Below are 19,074 nucleotides of genomic sequence, written 5' to 3'. Positions count from 1 at the left end.
AATAGATTCAGAAAGGGAGCTAGTTAAGGACTGTATGATAAAATGGGCACAAAATATTGAAGAACCAATAATGATGGAAATGTGGGAAAAAATATGGGTTAGAAATGTAAAGTTTACACAAGCCCAAAATTTAAGAGAGAATTTTTATAAAACGTTTTATAGATGGCATTTAGATCCTAAAAAGTTAGCCTGTATGTATCCAAGTTTGCAAGCTAAGTGTTGGAGATGCGAATCTGATGATGCCACGTATTATCATATATGGTGGACATGTAAAAAAATTAAGGCATTTTGGATAAAAATATGGTGGATTATCCAAAATATTCTCAAAAAGAAGATAAAATTTACTCCACAGTTCTTTCTGTTGGGAATAATTACAGATTGTACGGTTATAGAGACTAAATTGATTTTAAATTTAATAACAGCAGCCAGACTTCTGGTAGTGCAGTATTGGAAGAAGGAAGACTTACCTACTATTGAAGAATGGACATTAAAAGTAGTGAATTTAGCAGAGAAGGACCATTCAAATGAAAGATATATATCGGAATGGAGAAGATGGATTGACTATATTCAAAACAAATATTGGACTAAAAAATTTCAAATAGCTTATGAATGAAACAAAAAAAATGGGTATGGGTAAAATTGTTGTAATACTTGATAAAACTTTTTAATAAAAAAAAAGTGAAGCTGGCTCCCTGGAGACTTTGGTGCCCCTTCCTAAATCCTTGGGAGCCACATTAAATAAGTCATAAAGATTTAGGGTGTAGAGAGACTTTGATCTCCACTGAGAGACACCCCCAAGAAAGCTGATTCTGTATTTCTGTAAAAAAGCTCAGCACAAAGACAAATTCCTTATGTGTCCAATCACACTTGGCCAATAAAGAATTCTATTCTATTCAAGTTAATAGCTGAGCACATCACACTTGGCTCAGTTGCAAAAGTCGGTTGCTAGAAGAGAAAAATGACTTGATAGCATTTAATCAGTGAAAACACCTTCCACACGCCTTAGGTAGAGACAGGACAAATGTTTCCTATCGGGAGATGGAAGTCAAGGGGACAACATCTGTGCCTAGAAAGCTGACAATACAGTAGGCGGGCTCTAAGTTTAAACTCTTGAGTTTAACGAGTTAAAACCATCAAGTAAGGTATGGCTAGAAAGGATGGGATGGGAGGAGAAGCGCAGAGCAACTTCCTCTTCCGGATGACTGATGGGAGGAAGTTGGTGTGTGCAGAGCGGCTTTTGTGCTGTTTCCATGGTGGAAGCAGCAGCTGGCAGGTGAGTTGAGGGCTGCAGGTGGGAGGAGAGTCCGGGAGCAAGTCGGGCTGTTCGGTTCCCTCCACGGCCTGGAAGCGGAGAAGCAACTGGGCTGAAGCCTCTCAGCTGCGGCTGCTGCAGGTTCCTTCCCTCCCCAAATGGAAGCCCACTGGTGCTGCAGGCTGGGAAACTGGGGGCTGCAATTTCTGCTGGTGGGAAGATTGAAAAAGCCTCTTTCAAGGGGAGGTTGGTTCTTTGGGAATGGTTCTGGGTGCTCCGTCACTGGAATGAGCTGAAACTTCTGTCCCAATCCAACCATTCAGTGTTCATTTTTTTATTTCCATGTTTTGCCAATAAATATGGTATTTCCTGTCCCATCCATGTATTAACCAGATCAGTTTTGTAAGTCTATCGGACTCCGCACAATCCATGATTTTATAAATTATTTTTGAATCCGTTGGTAAATCCTCATTCTTCCATTCTTGTGCAAATGCCAGTCTCCCTGCAGTGATTATGTGCAACATCAGATACCATTTAGTCAATCCAATATTTGCGGGTCTAACCCCCAACAAAAAGGTTTCCGGTTTCAGTTCCACTCTACAGTGGATTCACAGTGTGTGATTTCAAGCAACCATCATCGTATTTTCATCCAATATTTAACTGCCAACGGGCATGTCCACCATTGGTGGAAGTAGGTTCCATTGCTGTACCCACATTTCCAACACTATGGAGATGTCCCGGGGAACATTTTAGCTAATCTTGCTGGAGGCAGGTGCCATCGATAAACCATCTTATAAATATTCTCTTTATAAGAGATTATAAATTAATTTTATTTTATTTTTTTTAAATTTGATTTATATGCCGCCCTTCTCCGGAGACTCAGGGCGGCTTACAATGCATTAAGCAATAGCCTTCATACTTTTGTATATTTTATACAAAGTCAGCTTATTGCCCCCACAAACTGGGTCCTCATTTCACCTACCTTAGAAAGGATGGAAGGCTGAGTCAACCTTGAGCCTTGGAGAGATTCGAACCAGCAGAAATTGCAGGCAGCTGTGTTAATAACAGGGTGCGTAGACCACTGTACTATCAAGGCTCTTTTTAATTTTTAAGCCAAATCTCCTCCCATTTTTGAAAATCCAATGAATAACCCATATTTCGCCACCAGGCAATCATGGAGCCTTTAACGACTTCCTCCCCCGCTTTCCATGATAATAGGTAAGAATAGCATTTCAATAAAACTTTCCTGTCATTACCCAATAAGATTTTATCCAATTCTTGTTTTCCATGGTATATCCCTTCACTCTCCTGATCTTTCTTCCACCTTGAGTATTTGGGTATAGGCCCACCCATCTATGTTACACCCCTCCGACCTCAGTTGTTCCCATGTCTTCAGTCTGCCCTGAGTATCCAAAATATCAGGTCAAGACCTTCTCTCCTTTATATAATGTCGGGTATACCAGGGCCTCCTGAATCGAGATCCAACATGGTATCTTCAGATACAACTTTCTCCTAAGTCTTTCCCAGGTATCCCCCTAGGATCTTACGTAAATAATGATTCCAAAAATTCCTCGCTCGGGCTGACTATTCTGGCCATAAAAAGTGGTGCCAACTGTGTTGAAGGCCGTGGCCTTCTGCCGCCAATAGCCGCCTCCTTTTCAGGGCGATCCAGTCCTTCACCCATATCAGAATGGCTGCCTGATGGTAAAGCTCCTAATTTGGGAGTCCAAATCCCCCTCTAAGTCTAGGTTCCTGCATCATCCTGAGCTTAAACCTTGATTTTTTACTTTGCCAAATAAATTTAGAAATAACTCAGTTCAAGGTGTTGAACAATTCCCTATCCAGACTTACCGGGGCAGTTTGGAACAAAAACAACCATTTGGGGAGATCATACATTTTGATGGCAGCAATCCTTCCCATAAGTGATAGCTGTAAATTTTTCCACCTCCAAATCTCTAACTGTCTGATTATAAAGGGGAGCTTAATTATCCTTTACCGAAGAACACCTTGCTGTCAACCAAATTCCCAAATGTTTTATTTTATTGGTTATCTGCATTCCCAGGAGTCCCTCCAACTGACATCTCTGCCTCTGTGTCATGTTTTTAACTAATATTTTCATTTTTTCCTCGTTAATTAGTAATCCTGCTACTCTCCCAAAATGTGATATATGACACAGACTGAAAGGAGGAGGGGGGGAACAGGGTCAAAGGTGAGCCGTAGCTTACATGTGGGAGAGCAGACCTCACTTGAGTAGATGCCAACATACTGCTCCTAATAAATCATAGGATTCCTTTTGAAACTTGGCTGAGACTCATGAGTTAATTAGGGCATCTGTCAGAACCTTGACAACAGGTCTGCTGTCCTTTTAAAATAAATCAGGACTCCCAGGCTTCCTGAATCCCAGACTCTTCAATCGCTCCCTGATATCTGGGGCGCTTGGAGAAAAACTTAGGTAACCATAGCCGAGGGCAGGCTATCCGAAGAAAGCTTGCTGTAAGCAACCCAGAAGGAGGCAGATATTAGGACAATTACTCAGGACAGTTCATTTAGTGACCGTTCAAACTTACAGCGGCACTGAAAAAAGCGACTTATGACCATTTTTCACACTTATGACTGTGTGCAGCATTCCCATGGTCATGTGATTTAGATTCGGATGATTGACAGCTGACTTATATTTATGACAGTTGCAGTGTCCAGAGTCACATAGCAACAAAAATTTTGGGATAAATTGTGGTCGTAACTTGAGGACTATCTGTATATGTTGAGGTTCTTATATTTCAGCTTCCTAAGTACAACAGAGCTTAGATCCGATAGCTAAAACACCACTATCACCATCTAAAATTACTAGATCTTCATTAAAAATGGCAGCATAGGGTGTCCCGGTAATAAAGTTAGCCTGGTGATCAGTCAGCCATGTGCTTTGGTGGGATATTCTATTTTTCCTTTTTCTTTTAAATGCATTTTAGAAACATTTCTTTTACTCTATATTGACAATTGTCCCCTTTCTTAGCCCTCATTTTCTAACCCCTGCTGCGTATTTTCCTCTGTGACCTAATGGAGACTTCCCCGCAAGTAAATTTACAGAGTTTACACATGGCATTTAACATTTAGCAGATATACAATTCCCTACTTCAGGAATCAAGCTTTATCCTCCGTGCCCCTGGATGCAGCCCTGGCCAGCAAGAGTGAAGCTGGCTCCCTGGAGACTTTGGTGCCCCATCCTAAATCCTTGGGAGCCACATTAAATAAGTCATAAAGATTTAGGGTGTAGAGAGGCTTTGATCTCCACTGAGAGACACCCCCAAGAAAGCTGATTCTGTAATTCTGTAAAAAAAGGTCATTAATTTTTGAGCTTGGCACAAAGACAAATTCCTTATGTGTCCAATCACACTTGGCCAATAAAGAATTCTATTCTATTCAAGTTAATAGCTGAGCACATTACACTTGGCTCAGTTGCAAAAGTGGGTTGCTAGAAGTGAAAAACGACTTGATAGCATTTAATCAGTGAAAACACCTTCCACACACCTTAGGTAGAGACTGGACAAATGTTTCCTATCAGGAGATGGAGGCCAAGGGGACAACATCTGTGCCTAGAAAGCTGACAATACAGTAGGCAGGCTCTGAGTTTAAACTCTTGAGTTTAAAGAGTTAAAACCATCAAGTACTGTACGACTAAAAAGGATGTGATGAGAGGAGACGCGCAGAGCAACTTCCTCTTCCGGAGGGCTCATGGGAGGAAAGTGGAATGCAGAGTGGCTTTTCTTCCCAGGGTCGAAGCAGCAGCTGGCAGGTGAGTTGAGGACTGCAGGTGGGAGGAGAGTCTGGGAGCAAGTTGGGTTGTCCGGTTCCCTCCACGGCCTGGAAGCAGAGAAGCAACTGGGCTGAAGCCTCTCAGCTGCTGCTGCTGCAGGTTCCTTCCCTCCCCAAAATGAAGCCCACTGGTGCTGCAGGCTGTGAAGTTGGTGGTTGCAATTTTCTGCTGGTGGGAAGATTGAAAAAGTCTCCTTCAAGGGAAAGTTGATTCTTTGGGAATGGCTTCCATCCAGAGGTTGTGGCTGCCCCATCACTGGAATGAATTGAAACTTCTGTCCCAATCCAACCATTCAGTGTTCGTTTTTTTACTTCCATGTCTTGCCAATAAGTCCTCACTTACCACTTCTTCCCTGAGCCTTCAAAGTTACTATGGCACAGTAGAAGCAGACGTGCACCTGGTCCACAAAATTTGTGGTAATCCTAGCACTTGTTCAGGGACCGCACTTCAGCAGTGACTGTGGTTTTGAAGGTGCAGGAAAAGGTGTTGCACCAACTCGGGTTCTGCCAATAGTTGCACATTTATGATGGTGGCAGCATTCCACACTCATGATCCCTATTTGTGACCTCCCCAACTAGCTTCTGATAAGCAAAATCAGTGGGTATGCTGGTAGTAAATTGCAAGCCAAGGTCATATGAAATTGTCTTTAACAACCCAAAATCATTTGCTTAACAACTACAGAGGAACAGATGTAAATTGGCCTTGTCATGTGACATCATGCTTAATAATCAGGCTGCTTAGTGACACAAATATCAGTTCCAATTCTGGTAGGTTAAGTGAGGACTACTTGAACAAGGATGTCACCAGAGGGGTTGTAGACAGTATTTTCTGCTCTTATTTGCAGCTGAAGGACTTCCATGAGCAAAAGTGGTGCTTCAAATCTTGCAGAGGCTTTCGGCATCATTTCATCAGTTAAAGCCCCCACATCTCTAAAGAGTGTCAGAGATAGCTGAGCCGAGGTACATAAAGTCATGGATGACCTCCAGTTCTTGTGCAGAGATTGTAATACAGGGAGGTGAATCCACGTCCTTAACATTATTCCTAATAATTACATTTCATTTTCATTTTTCATTTTGTTAACACATAATCTTTACTATCCTTCAGTTCTAAACCTTCTCATAGTTCTTCCATCCATTGTTTTTTGTTTTGTTTTTGTTTTGTTTTTATTTAATTTATATACCGCCCTAATCCCGAAGGACTCAGGGCGGTGAACAGGCACAATATAAAATACATAGATACAAACGTTAGAAACATAATTAAAACCAGATTAAATAATTTAGCCCGAGACAATTAAAAATCTCAATAATTTAAAACAGATTAAAATTTCAATTTAAAAGAATTTTAAAACAGGGGAGAAAATAAGGCCAGGCCGGCTTGCTGGAATAGGAAGGTCTTAAGAGCACGGCGGAAAGTGCGCAGATCCGGGATCCTCCCTATCTCTGGGGGGAGCTCGTTCCAGATAGTGGGTACCCCTACAGAGAAGGCCCTCCCCCTGGGGGCCGCCAGTCGACATTGTTTGGCTGACGGCACCCGGAGGAGCCCCTCTCTATGAGAACGTACCGGCTGGTGGGAGGCTGCTTGTGGTAGTAGGCGGTCCCGTAAATAACCAGGTCCTAAGCCATGGAGCGCTCTAAAGGTGGTGACCAAAACCTTGAAGCGCACCTGGAAGACCACCGGGAGCCAGTGCAGCTCGCGCAGGAGAGGTGTCACACGGGAGTGCCATGTTGCTTCCATAACCACCCGCGTGGCCGCACTCTGCGCCAGTTGGAGCCTCTGGGTGCTCCTCAAGGGGAGCCCCATGTAGAGAGCGTTACAGTAGTCCAGGCGGGAAGTGACGAGGGCATGAGTGACTGTGTGTAGGGAGTCCTGATCCAGAAAGGGATGCAACTGGCAAATTAGGCGAACCTGATGAAAGATCCTCCCGGTCACGGCCGTCAACATTGTAACATTTTAGTGTCTATTTATACTATTATTCCCCTCTTATTTCTACCTCTATGTTAACCTTTCCCCCCCCCATACTCTTATTCAAAGGCCTGATCCTTACTTCTTTCATTATTCAATATTTCAGTATACACTTTAGTTCCAAACACAATCATTAAACATTTAATATACATTTATTCATATTCCAACCTATATAATTCTAATATATATTATCAATATATATTCAATAATTTTTAACTCTATTTACCCCTCTTATCCATCATCTCTTGGCCTCTTCTGAATTTTTAGTCTTTTTTTTTAACTTGCTTCTAGTGTTCCTCTTTTAAGCCTTTTTATCCCTCTATTTCAAAATCTATATTCTGACTATATAATCGAGATTTTTTTCCCCTCCCTCTACCTTTTCCCTCTGTCTGATTTCAAAACTATCTATTCCATGCCCCTTCTCTTTCCCCCAATTCTCTTCCTGTGTCTCCCATTCCCTCTTTAAATCTTTTACATTATTTCCCTCCTGTTTTAATTTCTTAATATTTATTTTTAGTGGTATCTCTTCCTTGTTATCTTCATCTTGTTGGCATCTCACTTGCTTTCTCCCCCATTTTTTCTGATAACTCCATTTTTCCCTCATTATTCAAATTTTTCCTCATTATCTCTTGCATTATATTTTCCAGTCTTTCAACTATGCAATCAAACATTTGGTCCATGTGACCAAGTAGTTCCTTAGTGCTTTGAGATGGCTTCAATCCGTTTAGCTTACAAGATTTCCAGGTCACAGTTTTAAATATTTCATCAATACAATTTTGGTGCACCAGGGAGTTTTCCACCCTCTTCAAGTCACTTTTATATGTTCAGTAATATTCAAGAATCTTTTATTTAATCTCCAGTGGTCTTAATTTAGAAACCTATCCAACAAGTATTTTCAGTCTTTTTAAAGTAGTTATTTCCAAAGTTGCTTAGTTCATGTTTTATCAGCAGACGGCACTCTGACTTCAGTCTACTCCAGCCTCTCTGCTTTATTGTTAAAAAATCCAATTTCAATTATTTTAAGTTGTAAATCCAATAAATGAGCGATTATGATGAAACAAAAGTTTGTAGTTATAATTCCAACATTTAAAATGCCTTCTCCATTTTCTTGGGGTCAGATTGCAATTAAAAGCATTTTCTCACCCAGTTTGCACACCATTCACTTTCTCAGCTCCAGCACAGTCCTACGTATTCTGACTGTCCCCAGCTTGGTGGCAGATATTTTTGCTGCTGCTGTTCTTTGTCTTCAGATAAGGGGGTTTTCCTGAGCAGAGAGGAGAGATGCGGCTCTCCTCGACCTGCCAGGCGGTCCCCCTTTACTTCACAACTCCTCCAGAGGGGCTGTGGCTCACATTTCAGCCTTCCGAAAGAGAGAGCTCGGAACAGGACCGTGGAGCTCACGATTCATGCTCCAAAGGCGCCAGAAGTACAGCCGGAAATCCCTCAGTAATTTGCTAAACAACGACAGAGGAACAGATGTAAATTGGCACTGTCATGTGACACCATGCTTAATTTTTTTTAAAAAAATATTTTTTATTTTTTTTCAAACATAAACATAAAATATATCTTTTAAGAACGAAGTCTTGATCCAGTCATAAATAGGTACAATCGCTTACATTTTTTAACAAACTCCAATCAAAATTCCTTCATTTTATTTTATTTTATTTTATTTATTTATTTGAATTTGTATACCGCCCTACTCCCGAAGGACTCAGGGCGGTGAACAGCAATAGAATAAAACATATAAATACAAAATTTAAAATAGATTAAAACGAATTAAATAATTTGGCTGAACGAATTTAAAACCCCCAATAATTTAAAACCAAATTTAAAATTTCCATTAAAAAGGGGAAAGACTTAGGTCAGGCCGGCTTGACAAAATAGGAAAGTCTTGAGCGTGCGACGGAAGGTACGCAGATCCGGGATCCTCCGTATCTCCGGGGGGAGCTCGTTCCAGATAGTAGGTGCCCCCACAGAGAAGGCTCTCCCCCTGGGGGCTGCCTGTCGACATTGTTTGGCCGACGGCACCCGGAGGAGCCCCTCTCTATGGGAGCGTACTGGTCGGTGGGAGGCTATTGGTGGTAGCAGGCGGTCCCGTAAATAACCAGGTCCTAAGCCATGGAGCACTCTAAAGGTGATAACCAAAACCTTGAAGCGCACTCGGAAGACCACCGGGAGCCAGTGCAGCTCGCGCAGGAGAGGTGTTACATGGGAGCGCCACGTCGCTCCCATCACTACCCGCACGGCCGCACTCTGCGCCAGTTGGAGCCTCTGAGTGCTCCTCAAGGGGAGCCCCATGTAGAGAGCATTACAATAGTCCAGACGGGATCTTTGCATCTTTTAAAATTACAAATCAAAACAAAAATTTTTAACATAAATTCTAACATGTTAATTTAGGCCATACTATTATATCACCACAAATCTTAATTCCTAAATAAACTCCACTCATTTTTATATCCAAATATAAATCAATGTTCATTCCAACTCTTTCCTAAATTTTCTCCATTACTTCTTTTAACATCAATATCAAAACACAAATTTAAGAAATATTATTATAACCTCTTGATCTAAGTATTTACCTTACTATTTTATCACCACAAATCTTAATTTCCAATATATACAACTCTATTTTTATTTCAATTTATAAATCAAAATTCTATCTGTATTTCTTAATGTCTGGACCCATTTCATTCAATCTTTAGATCTTAAACTTTGTCAATTTACACTTAATTTTCTTGAATTTATCCTCTATTACACATTTCATTTTATACAGAATAATCTCAAAATCATTTCACTTCATTTTAATTGTCTTCCAACATATTCTTTTTCACCCCATATTAATTTGACTATTTTCCAGTATATTCTCCTCTATATCTCCATCTATTGTTTAGCTGATTTCCAGCAAATTTTATTGTAGCTGAATTTCAGCATACTCTCCTCAATAACTCCAACTGTTGTTTGGCTGGTTTCCAGCATTTTTTTTATTTTGGCTAATTTCCAGCATATTTTCCCCCCTACCTCCAACTATTGTTTGGCTGATTTCCAGCATATTTTATTTTGGTTGATTTCCAGCATATTCTCCTCCACATCTCCATCTCTTGTTTGGCTGATACCCAGCATATCTTGTTTTGAGTGTTTTCTTTTCAGTATATTTATCTATTATTTAATTATTTCTAAATATACTCTTCCAGGGTATTTCCCAACCTATTTCTTAATGTTGATCATTTCCAAAATACATTAAATTCAATCTCAAATTGTTACTTAAGTCTGCATTTCTTATTTTATCATCCAATAATTCATTAATCATTCACATTTAATCATATTTACCATTCTCCTTTGTTTACTGTTTAAAATTAAAACATGTTACATCAAACATATTCTCCACTTGTTCTCCCATAGTCTAATAAATTTTACAATTTAAAATTACAACATATTGCATCAGACATTCTCCACTTATTCTCCCATAGTCTAATAAATTTTCTTAAGTTTGTCTCATATTAATATATACTCCTATGCTTTTGTAAAAATGTCATTTTTAACCACCTTAACATCACATTTCTATTTTAGTTACCTTCTTTTATTTTCCATCTTTATTTCTCCATAGAGACCTCCTGCTTGTATTTAAAACTCATTTAAACATTACATTTTAAGTTTATCTATTTTATTTCTTGATTTCCCTATCTGTCCATAAGTATTCCACGTCAAAATCAGTATATCCATGTTTGAAAATCTATATATCATTTTATTTTTATTGTAAAGTCTGTTCCATGTAGAATCCATCAGTTTCCTTATTTTGTTCCTGTGCCACTTTTGTCCCTGCACCAGTTAGTTTCGATTTTATTAGTTCCATTATATTTCTTCTTTCCTTATAAAACCACCCATAGGCAGAATAGAAATCTCCAAAATCCAAAAATCCATAGTTATTTTCTAAGTAATCCAGGGTAAATAGCCAGTCAAAATAGTTCTTTTTCAAGCAAAAGGAGAGTTTCCACAATTTACATTTTCGCTTAGTCACAGCAATCTCCATTTTGTAGCAATTAGGTAACCATCCGTTTGCATTGCTTCATCTAACTTTTAAAGGTGTTAAGTCGTTATTTATCTCTTTTCTCTTTTTCCAAAGATCGAATCTGTTCCAATTTGAAGGAAAACTCAGTTTTCTAATTTGTTAATAGCCAATTCATCCAAAACAATCAGTACTAAAGTAAATTCCTTAATAGGTCGTTATCCCCTATTGTTACTTTACAAAATCTTCAAGCCCCACAAATCTGCAGCCGCTGTTTAAGGCTAGGGGTCTTATTAGTAAAAGTCCATAATCTAACGTTGTTTCTCGCCTGGGTTGGTGTCACTCACCCGGCTTCAAAGGACATTGTTCTTTCTTCTTTCCTCCTGCACAATTCTTTCATGGTTTGTCCCAGCTTCGTGGCAGCCGCCATGGCTGCCTCCCCCCGCTGCCGACTCAGAAAGTTCCTTCCGGCCTCCAAGGAACTTGCCTGTTCCTCTCGGTCCTCCGAGGTGCCCCTCTCCTTCCCCTGTCCCTACAAGACAGGTTTGGTCCAAAGACCCATCGGTGGCGGCTCGTCAGTCAGGGTTTTCGCGGGGCTCGTCAGAGCCCGCAATTTCTCTAACTGCATCGCTGGGACACCAAACCGGAAGTCCATGTGACATCATGCTTAATGATTGAGCTGCCTAATGATGCAAATATCAGTTCCAATTGAGGTAGGTAAAGTGAGGACTACTTGAACAAGGATATCACCAGAGGGGTTATAGACAGTATTTTCTATTCTTATTTGCAGCTGAGGACTTCCATGAGCAAAAGTGGTGCTTTAAAGCTTGCAGAGGCTTTCGGCATCATTTCATCAGTTAAAGCCCCCACATCTCTAAATTTAGCTCAGAAGATTTGACTGTAACCATTTTGGGCCATTTTGTCAGGTTTGAAAGACATAGATTTTCGCCATGTATACTCATGTGTAGATGGATGTATCTGTATTTCTCTCTGCAGGGATAGGTCTGCAATTATAAAATCTATCCCCAGCACTTCAAGATATAATTGATGATAATCCTTTGCATTGCTAAGAATTTGTGATTGACCCAACTAAACAACTGAATTTGAATGGATATTTGAACATGGATCTCAGTAGTCTTCCATGTATCAAATGAATCATCAATATTGTAAGTGATCATAAATAAAATAAGAGACTACTCTAGCATTGGGGCCTGTCTGCTTTTTCATTGTAATATATACTTCTTTTCTTTTTTCACATTTCAGTTGTAATTCGAACATTGGTGATACACCAAAGGAAACTCAAAGGAGAGAAACCTTTTGAATGTCTTATTTGTGGGAAAAGTTTTTGTGATAATTCCATGCTGGTGAGACACCAGAGTATTCACGCAGGAGGAGAAACCATTTGAATGTCCAGGTTGTGGGAAAGCTTACAGTCGAAATTCCCAAGTCATGAACCACCAGAGGACTCACACAGGAGAGAAACCCTTAAATGTCCTATCTGTGGGAAAAGCTTTAGTCATAATTCCCACCTGATGAGACACCAGAGAACTCACACAGGAGAGAAACCCTTTGAATGTTGTTACTGTGGGAAAAGTTTCAGTCAGCATTCCTACCTTATATATCACCAGAATACTCACACAGGACAGAAACCTTTTGAATGTCCAGACTGTGGAAAAGGTTTTAGACAGAATTCCCACCTCATGAGACACCAGAGTATTCACACAGGAGAGAAACCCTTTGAATGTCTAGATTGTGGAAAATGTTTCAGTGATAATTCCAGCCTGGTGAACCACCAGAAGATTCACACAGGAGAGAAACCCTTTGAATGTCTAGATTGTGGGAAAAATTTTAGTTATAATTCTAGCCTGGTGAGACACCATAGAACTCACACAGGAAAGAAACCCTTTGAATGTCCTGATTGTGGGAAAGGTTTTAATGATAATTACAGCCTGTTGAAACATGAAAGGGTTCATACAGGAGAGAAACCCTTTGAGTGTTGTGACTGTGGGAAATGTTTTAGTGATAATTCCCACCTAGTGATACATCAGAGGACTCACACAGGAGAGAAACCCTTTGGATGTCTTGATTGTGGGAAACGTTTCAGTCAGAATTCCCACCTTATATATCACCAGAGTACTCACATAGGAAAGAAACCCTTTGAATGTCCTGATTGTGGGAAAGGTTGTAATGATAATTCCACCCTGTTGAAACATGAAAGGATTCATACAGGAGAGAAACCCTTTGAATGTTGTGACTGTGGGAAATGTTTTAGTGATAATTCCCACCTAGTGATACATCAGAGGACTCACACAGGAAAGAAACCCTTTGAATGTCCTGATTGTGGGAAACGTTTTAATGATAATTCCACCCTGTTGAAACATGAAAGGGTTCATACAGTAGAGAAACCCTTTGAATGTTGTGACTGTGGGAAATGTTTTAGTGATAATTCCCACCTAGTGATACATCAGAGGACTCACACAGGAGAGAAACCTTTTGAATGTCCTGACTGTGGAAAAGGTTTTAGTCAGAATTCCCACCTCATGAGACACCAGAGTATTCACACAGGAGAGAAACCTTTTGAATGTCCTGACTGTGGAAAAGGTTTTAGTCAGAATTCCCACCTCATGAGACACCAGAGTATTCACACAGGAGAGAAACCCTTTGAATGTCCTATCTGTGGGAAAAGTTTTAATGATAATTCCAACCTTATGAGACATCAGAGTATTCACACAGGAGAGAAATCCTTTGAATGTCCAGATTGTGGGAAAAGTTTCAGTCAGAATTCCTACCTGGTAATACACAAGAGGACTCACACAGGAGAGAAACGCTTTAAATGTCCAGACTGTGGAAAAGTTTTCAGTCAAAATTCCGATCTCATGAGACACCAGAGGACTCACACAGGAGAGAAATCCTTTGAATGTCCAGATTGTGGGAAATGTTTTTGTGATAACAGCCTTGTGAAACACCAGAAGACTCACACAGGAGAGAAACGCTTTAAATGTCCTGACTGTGGAAAAGTTTTCAGTCAGAATTCCAATCTCATGAGACAACAGAAGACTCACACCATGGAGAAATCTTTCAAATGTCCAGACAACTAGGACTTGCTATGTCAAAGCGATTACGTGTTCCGGCCCCTCTGGTTTTGGTTCGCAAGGCTCATCCTGTATACCTGGTGACTTGGGAAATCAGGGCCCTGGTCTCAGTCTGCTGCTATTTAATGCCAGGTCTGTTGTTAATAAAGCCCCCCCTCGTTTGGGATTTAATCCTGGGGGAGAGGGCTGACCTGGCATGCATAACTGAGATCTGGCTGGGCCAGGAGGGGGTGTTCCCCTATCAGAGATGTGCCCAGAGAGGTTTCAGATACTGCATCAGCCGCAACTCCAGGGAAGGAGTGGAGGAGTGGCAGTCATTGTCCGTAAGAGATTTTGCCCTCACAGGATCCCTGCCCCAGAGATTGTCGGATGTGAGTCCCTCCTCTTGAGGTTGGACTCAAGGGTTCAGTTGGGTCTGTTGTTGACGTACCTGCCTCCCAGCTACGTTACAACATCCCTATCTGGGCTACTAGAGGCAGTAGCCGGGTTAGCGGTGGAATTCCCCAGGCTCATGTTGCTGGGGGACTTTAACCTGCTGTCACTTGGCAAACCCTCAGATGTGGCTCAGGAGTTCGTGGCTTCCATGACAACCATGGACCTGACCCAAGTAGTTCAGGGTCCGACCCATAGGGGGGGGACACATGCTTATTTGGTGTTTCTCTCGGGGCAGTGGAGATGTGATCTGGAATTAAGGGCTATAGATGTTTCGCCTTTGTCGTGGTCAGATCATTTCCTGCTGAGGTTGGACTTTAGTATGCCACTCCCTCATCGCAGGGAGGCAGAGTCGATTAAATGGTTCTGCCTCAGGTGCCTAATGGACCCTGTAGGGTTCCAGAAGGAGCTTGGGAAGTTACCTGACTCCCTTGTCCACAGCCCGGCAGAGACCATGGTTGTTGCCTGGAATAAGACCGCATCTGGGGCACTGGACCAGATTGTGCCTTTGCGACCTCTCAAGAGCAGTGGAAAGCTCCCTGGTTTACCGAGGAGCTCCGGGAGATGAAGCGCCAGAAGAGACGTCTAAAGCGGCGCTGGAGGACCAGTAAATCTGAATCTGACCAAACACTCTTAAGAGCCTTTATTAGGATTTATTTAGTGGCGATACGGGCTGCAAAATGTTTGCATTTTTCCACACTTATTGCATCCGCTAATTCTCGCACTGTTTAGGGTGACTCGCTCTCTCCTTAATGTAGGGGGAGCGGAGGGCCCCTTACAGGGTAGAGCTGAGGAATTTGAGCAGTTTCTGTCGGATAAAGTCGCTCAGATTCGGATGGACCTGGATGCTGATTGGGCAATTCCGACTGAGATGACCAGGGCAGGTCTTAGTCATATTGTGTGGGATGAGTTTGAGCCTGTGACTCCTGAGGAAGTGGAAAAGGCTGTGGGTGCGATGAGTTCCTCCACTTGTTTGTTGGACCCGTGCCCCTCCTGGCTAGTTTCAGCCAGCAGGGAGGTGACACGAGGCTGGCTCCTGACTTTAGTTAACGCTTCCTTAAGGGAGGGGTCTTTTCTGCAACCATTAAAGGAAGCGGTTGTAAGGCCCCTCCTCAAGAAGCCTTCCTTGGACCCAGCAGAATTAAAGAACTTTTGTCCAATCTCCAACTTACCCTTTGTGGGGAAAGTTGTAGAGAAAGTGGTGGCACATCAGCTCCTATGGACATTGGATGAAATGGATTATCTGGACCCTTTTCAATCTGGCTTCAGACCTGGCTACAGCACGGAAACTGCTTTGGTCACGCTGATGAACCATCTCTGATGAACCCATGATGGAGGTCATTCCTCTATCGTGGTGCCACTTGACCTCTCAGCGGCTTTCGACACCATCGACCATGGTGTCCTACTAGGCCAACTAAGGGAGTTGGGAGTGGGAGGCACCGTGTTATGGTGGTTCTCCTCTTATCTCTCTGGTCGGTCACAATCGGTGTTAATAGGACAGAAGTCGACCCCTAGGCCCCTCGTTTGTGGGGTGCCTCAGGGCTCGGTCCTCTCTCCCCTTCTATTTAACATCTACATGAAACTGCTGGGGGAGATCATCCGACGATACGGGGTGGGATATCAGCAGTATGCCAATGACACCCATCTGTATATCTCCACTCTGCATCATTTCAGTGAAGCAGTGGATGTGATGTGCCAGTGCCTGGAGGCTGTGAGGGTCTGGATGGGAGTAAACAGGCTCAGACTTTTTTTTTTTTTTAAATTTGATTTATATGCCGCCCTTCTCCGGAGACTCAGGGCGGCTTACAATGCGTTAAGCAATAGCCTTCATACTTTTGTATATTTATACAAAGTCAGCTTATTGCCCCCACAAACTGGGTCCTCATTATACCTACCTTAGAAAGGATGGAAGGCTGAGTCGACCTTGAGCCTGGTGAGATTCGAACATGCAGTAATTGCAGGCAGCTGAATGTTAATAACAGGCTATTAGTCTGCTGCACCACCAGGCTCTTGTACTTAACCCAGACAAGACCAAGTGGCTGTGGGTATTGCTTCCCAAGGACCATGTCGATTGTCCATCCTTAGCCCTGGGGGGGGAGAAGCTGTCCCCCTCAGAACGGGTTCACAATTTGGGCGTCCTCCTTGACCCACAGCTGAGATTAGAGCAACACCTGACAGCTGTGGCTAAGGGGACCTTTGTACAGGTTTGCCTTATACATCAATTGCGACCCTATCTGGATCGGGAGGCTCTTCTCACAGTCACTCATGTCCTTGTCATCTCACGGTTGAATTATTGCAACGTGCTCTACATGGGGCTACCCCTGCCCCCAGAGATACGAAGAATCCAAGACCTCGGTGCCTTCCACCGTGCCCTTAAGACCTTTCTTTTTCAGCAAGCCGGGCTGGCTTAACACTTTTTAACATGTTTTTAATAGATTTGTTGTTGTTGTTTTTTTAACTATGGGGCCAAGCGCATTTATATCTTTTTAACTGTATTTTAATGTTTGTATTTATGTTTTTACTTTGGCTGTGCACCGCCCTGAGTCCTTCGAGAGAAGGGCAGTATATAAATCTGATAATAAATAAATAAAATAAATAAAAGTATTCGGAGACTACAGTTGGTCCAGAATGCAGTCGCTCGAGCGGTCATGGGTGCACCTAGGTACTCCCACATTACACCAATCCTCCATGAGCTGCACTGGCTTCCTATTGGTCTCCGGTCACAATTCAAGGTGTTGGTTATTACCTTTAAAGCCCTATATGGCTTAGGGCCAGGTTATCTTCAAGACCATCTTCTACCGCATAGCTCCCAACGACTGGTAAGATCCCACAGAGTTGGCCTCCTCCGGGTCCCGTCAGCTAAACAATGTCGTCTGGTGGGTCCGCGGGGGAGGGCCTTTTCTGTGGCTGCCCCAGCTCTCTTGAATCAGCTACTTCCTGATGCCAGGATCGCTCCCACCCTACTGGCCTTCCGGAAAATGGTGAAAACCTGGCTTTTCCAGCAGGCTTGGGGCCGTTGATCTCACCATTGCGATCTTGCGAGATCCGGCCATGAGCGGTGTGTATGGGTTTTTAACGTCTCTTATTGTATATTGTTTATGCTGTCTTTGTTGTAAGCCGCCCAGAGTCCTCGGAGAGTTGGATTGCATAGAAATACGAAAAATAAATAAATAAATAAATAAATTACTTCAAACGTAAATCATCCCTTATTGCACACAAGGAAATTCACATGCGGCAACAGTTGAAGAGTTTAGAGAAGGCTTGAATTTCATTTGTGATCTCCCATTCTCAAACTGTAGGTGAGAAACTGACTGTTTGAATTCTGGCCTGATTCTTTTTACTCAAATGTTTCTCAGGATTAAATTTGTAGGTGGAGAGAAAAGGAAAATGGAAAAGGGCTAACTGCCATTTTCTGGTTATCAGCAGAAGCTTCTGGGTATTTCCTTGTTGGAAGAAACATCCTTCTGGGTTCTGCTCCAAGTGGGGAAACAGACACTGGAAACATGGAGACTGCTTGGAAAGATGGTTTAATGGTGGACAGGATCACATGGCTTGAGTTCCTGAACAGAAAAGGGCAGATACAGTAAAATCCTCGGGTTTTTATGCTCTCTCTGGCTCTGCATTTCTTGGGGCCCCAAAAGAGTACCCTGATTGGTTGTCAGACTCCCAGGGGGTGGGGGCCTTGCTGGCTGATGGTCACATGTGCTTCCCAGGTCACATGTGGTGAGTTTCTACTGCTATTGTGTAGAGGGCTAATCCTATCTTTCGCAATTCCTACTATGGCTCTGCCTGAAGGAGGTAGATCTTTGTTATGTAGAGTAGACTGGCCCAGGCCTTAATGGCCCATTGACAAAGGGTGGGGGACAGGAAGGTGGGAGCTACTTTGTCTGTAAAATATGCTTCTCATATTTCTGCCTTTTTCATATTTTCTAAAATATTTCACTCTTCCAGGAAAGGGGTGGGTGCTAACTTCCTACAATCCCTACTCTTTTTTTTTTCAAAACGTGAGTTTTGAAACAAGTTCTTGGCAAAAGATTAAAATTGATCACATCAGGGAGCCTTAATGGGTGCTTTTAATTTTCTAATGCAAAGGGGAGGCATTGATAGAGGCAACAGAAAAGGATTCCTTCAGTGGCTTCCAAAAGCTTTCAACCATGAAGGTCTAGCAGCCAGGAAAAAATTTCTGGTAAGAATTTTACAGTATCCAATTTTCCATGCCAATTAATTTCAGACTTCAGATATTACTTTCTGTGAGCTTCCAGTCAGGTTTCAAGCAAACACATGTCCCAAAAATTTTCACAGCCATGATTTTCCTTTAAATTGCAGGCTGCCCATTTCCAAGGGTTGGTTACTGAACCTGCCCTAGCTCTTTATTGCATCCAGGATTTGTGAGTCCAAATTGAGGTTAGCCAGTGTACAATATCCATTCTTTTTTTTTTTTTTTGGTGTTACACATAATGAGCCCTGGGATTTCTACTCATGAGACCACCAGTGCAATATATCTTCCTTTACTGGGCAACTG

At 42.1% G+C, this 19,074-nt stretch overlaps 2 protein-coding genes across 8 annotated transcripts in view; both read left to right on the top strand.

Annotated features, from left to right (window-relative positions):
• The first annotated feature begins 1,200 nt into the window (after positions 1 to 1,200).
• On the top strand, positions 1,201 to 17,992 carry LOC117658950 (uncharacterized). Of its 7 annotated transcripts, XM_087884149.1 has the most exons (4): positions 1,282 to 5,042; positions 5,908 to 6,022; positions 12,025 to 12,194; positions 12,292 to 17,745. In XM_087884149.1, the coding sequence occupies exon 4, from the start codon at positions 12,435 to 12,437 to the stop codon at positions 14,124 to 14,126; it is 1,692 nt and encodes a 563-aa protein (XP_087740275.1). In that variant the 5' UTR covers positions 1,282 to 5,042; positions 5,908 to 6,022; positions 12,025 to 12,194; positions 12,292 to 12,434; the 3' UTR covers positions 14,127 to 17,745. The 7 variants fall into 7 exon arrangements, with proteins under 7 accessions (XP_087740276.1, XP_087740269.1, XP_087740275.1 ...); XM_087884150.1 differs by lacking the exons at positions 1,282 to 5,042; positions 5,908 to 6,022; positions 12,025 to 12,194 and adding an exon at positions 1,201 to 1,273 and having other exon boundaries at positions 12,292 to 13,960; positions 17,733 to 17,992; XM_087884144.1 differs by lacking the exon at positions 1,282 to 5,042 and having other exon boundaries at positions 5,062 to 6,022.
• Positions 1,215 to 19,074, top strand: part of LOC132710049 (uncharacterized) — a 71,817-nt gene continuing 53,957 nt past the window's right edge. The window contains 1 exon segment of the mRNA XM_087884161.1: positions 1,215 to 1,273. The gene's annotated coding sequence lies outside the window, so the exon portion shown is untranslated.

The sequence above is a fragment of the Pantherophis guttatus genome, chromosome 2 (assembly GCF_059756535.1).
Source record: "Pantherophis guttatus breed Tessera chromosome 2, ASM5975653v1, whole genome shotgun sequence".
Lineage (NCBI taxonomy): Eukaryota > Metazoa > Chordata > Lepidosauria > Squamata > Colubridae > Pantherophis > Pantherophis guttatus.
This window is presented reverse-complemented; position numbering and strand designations above follow the sequence as displayed.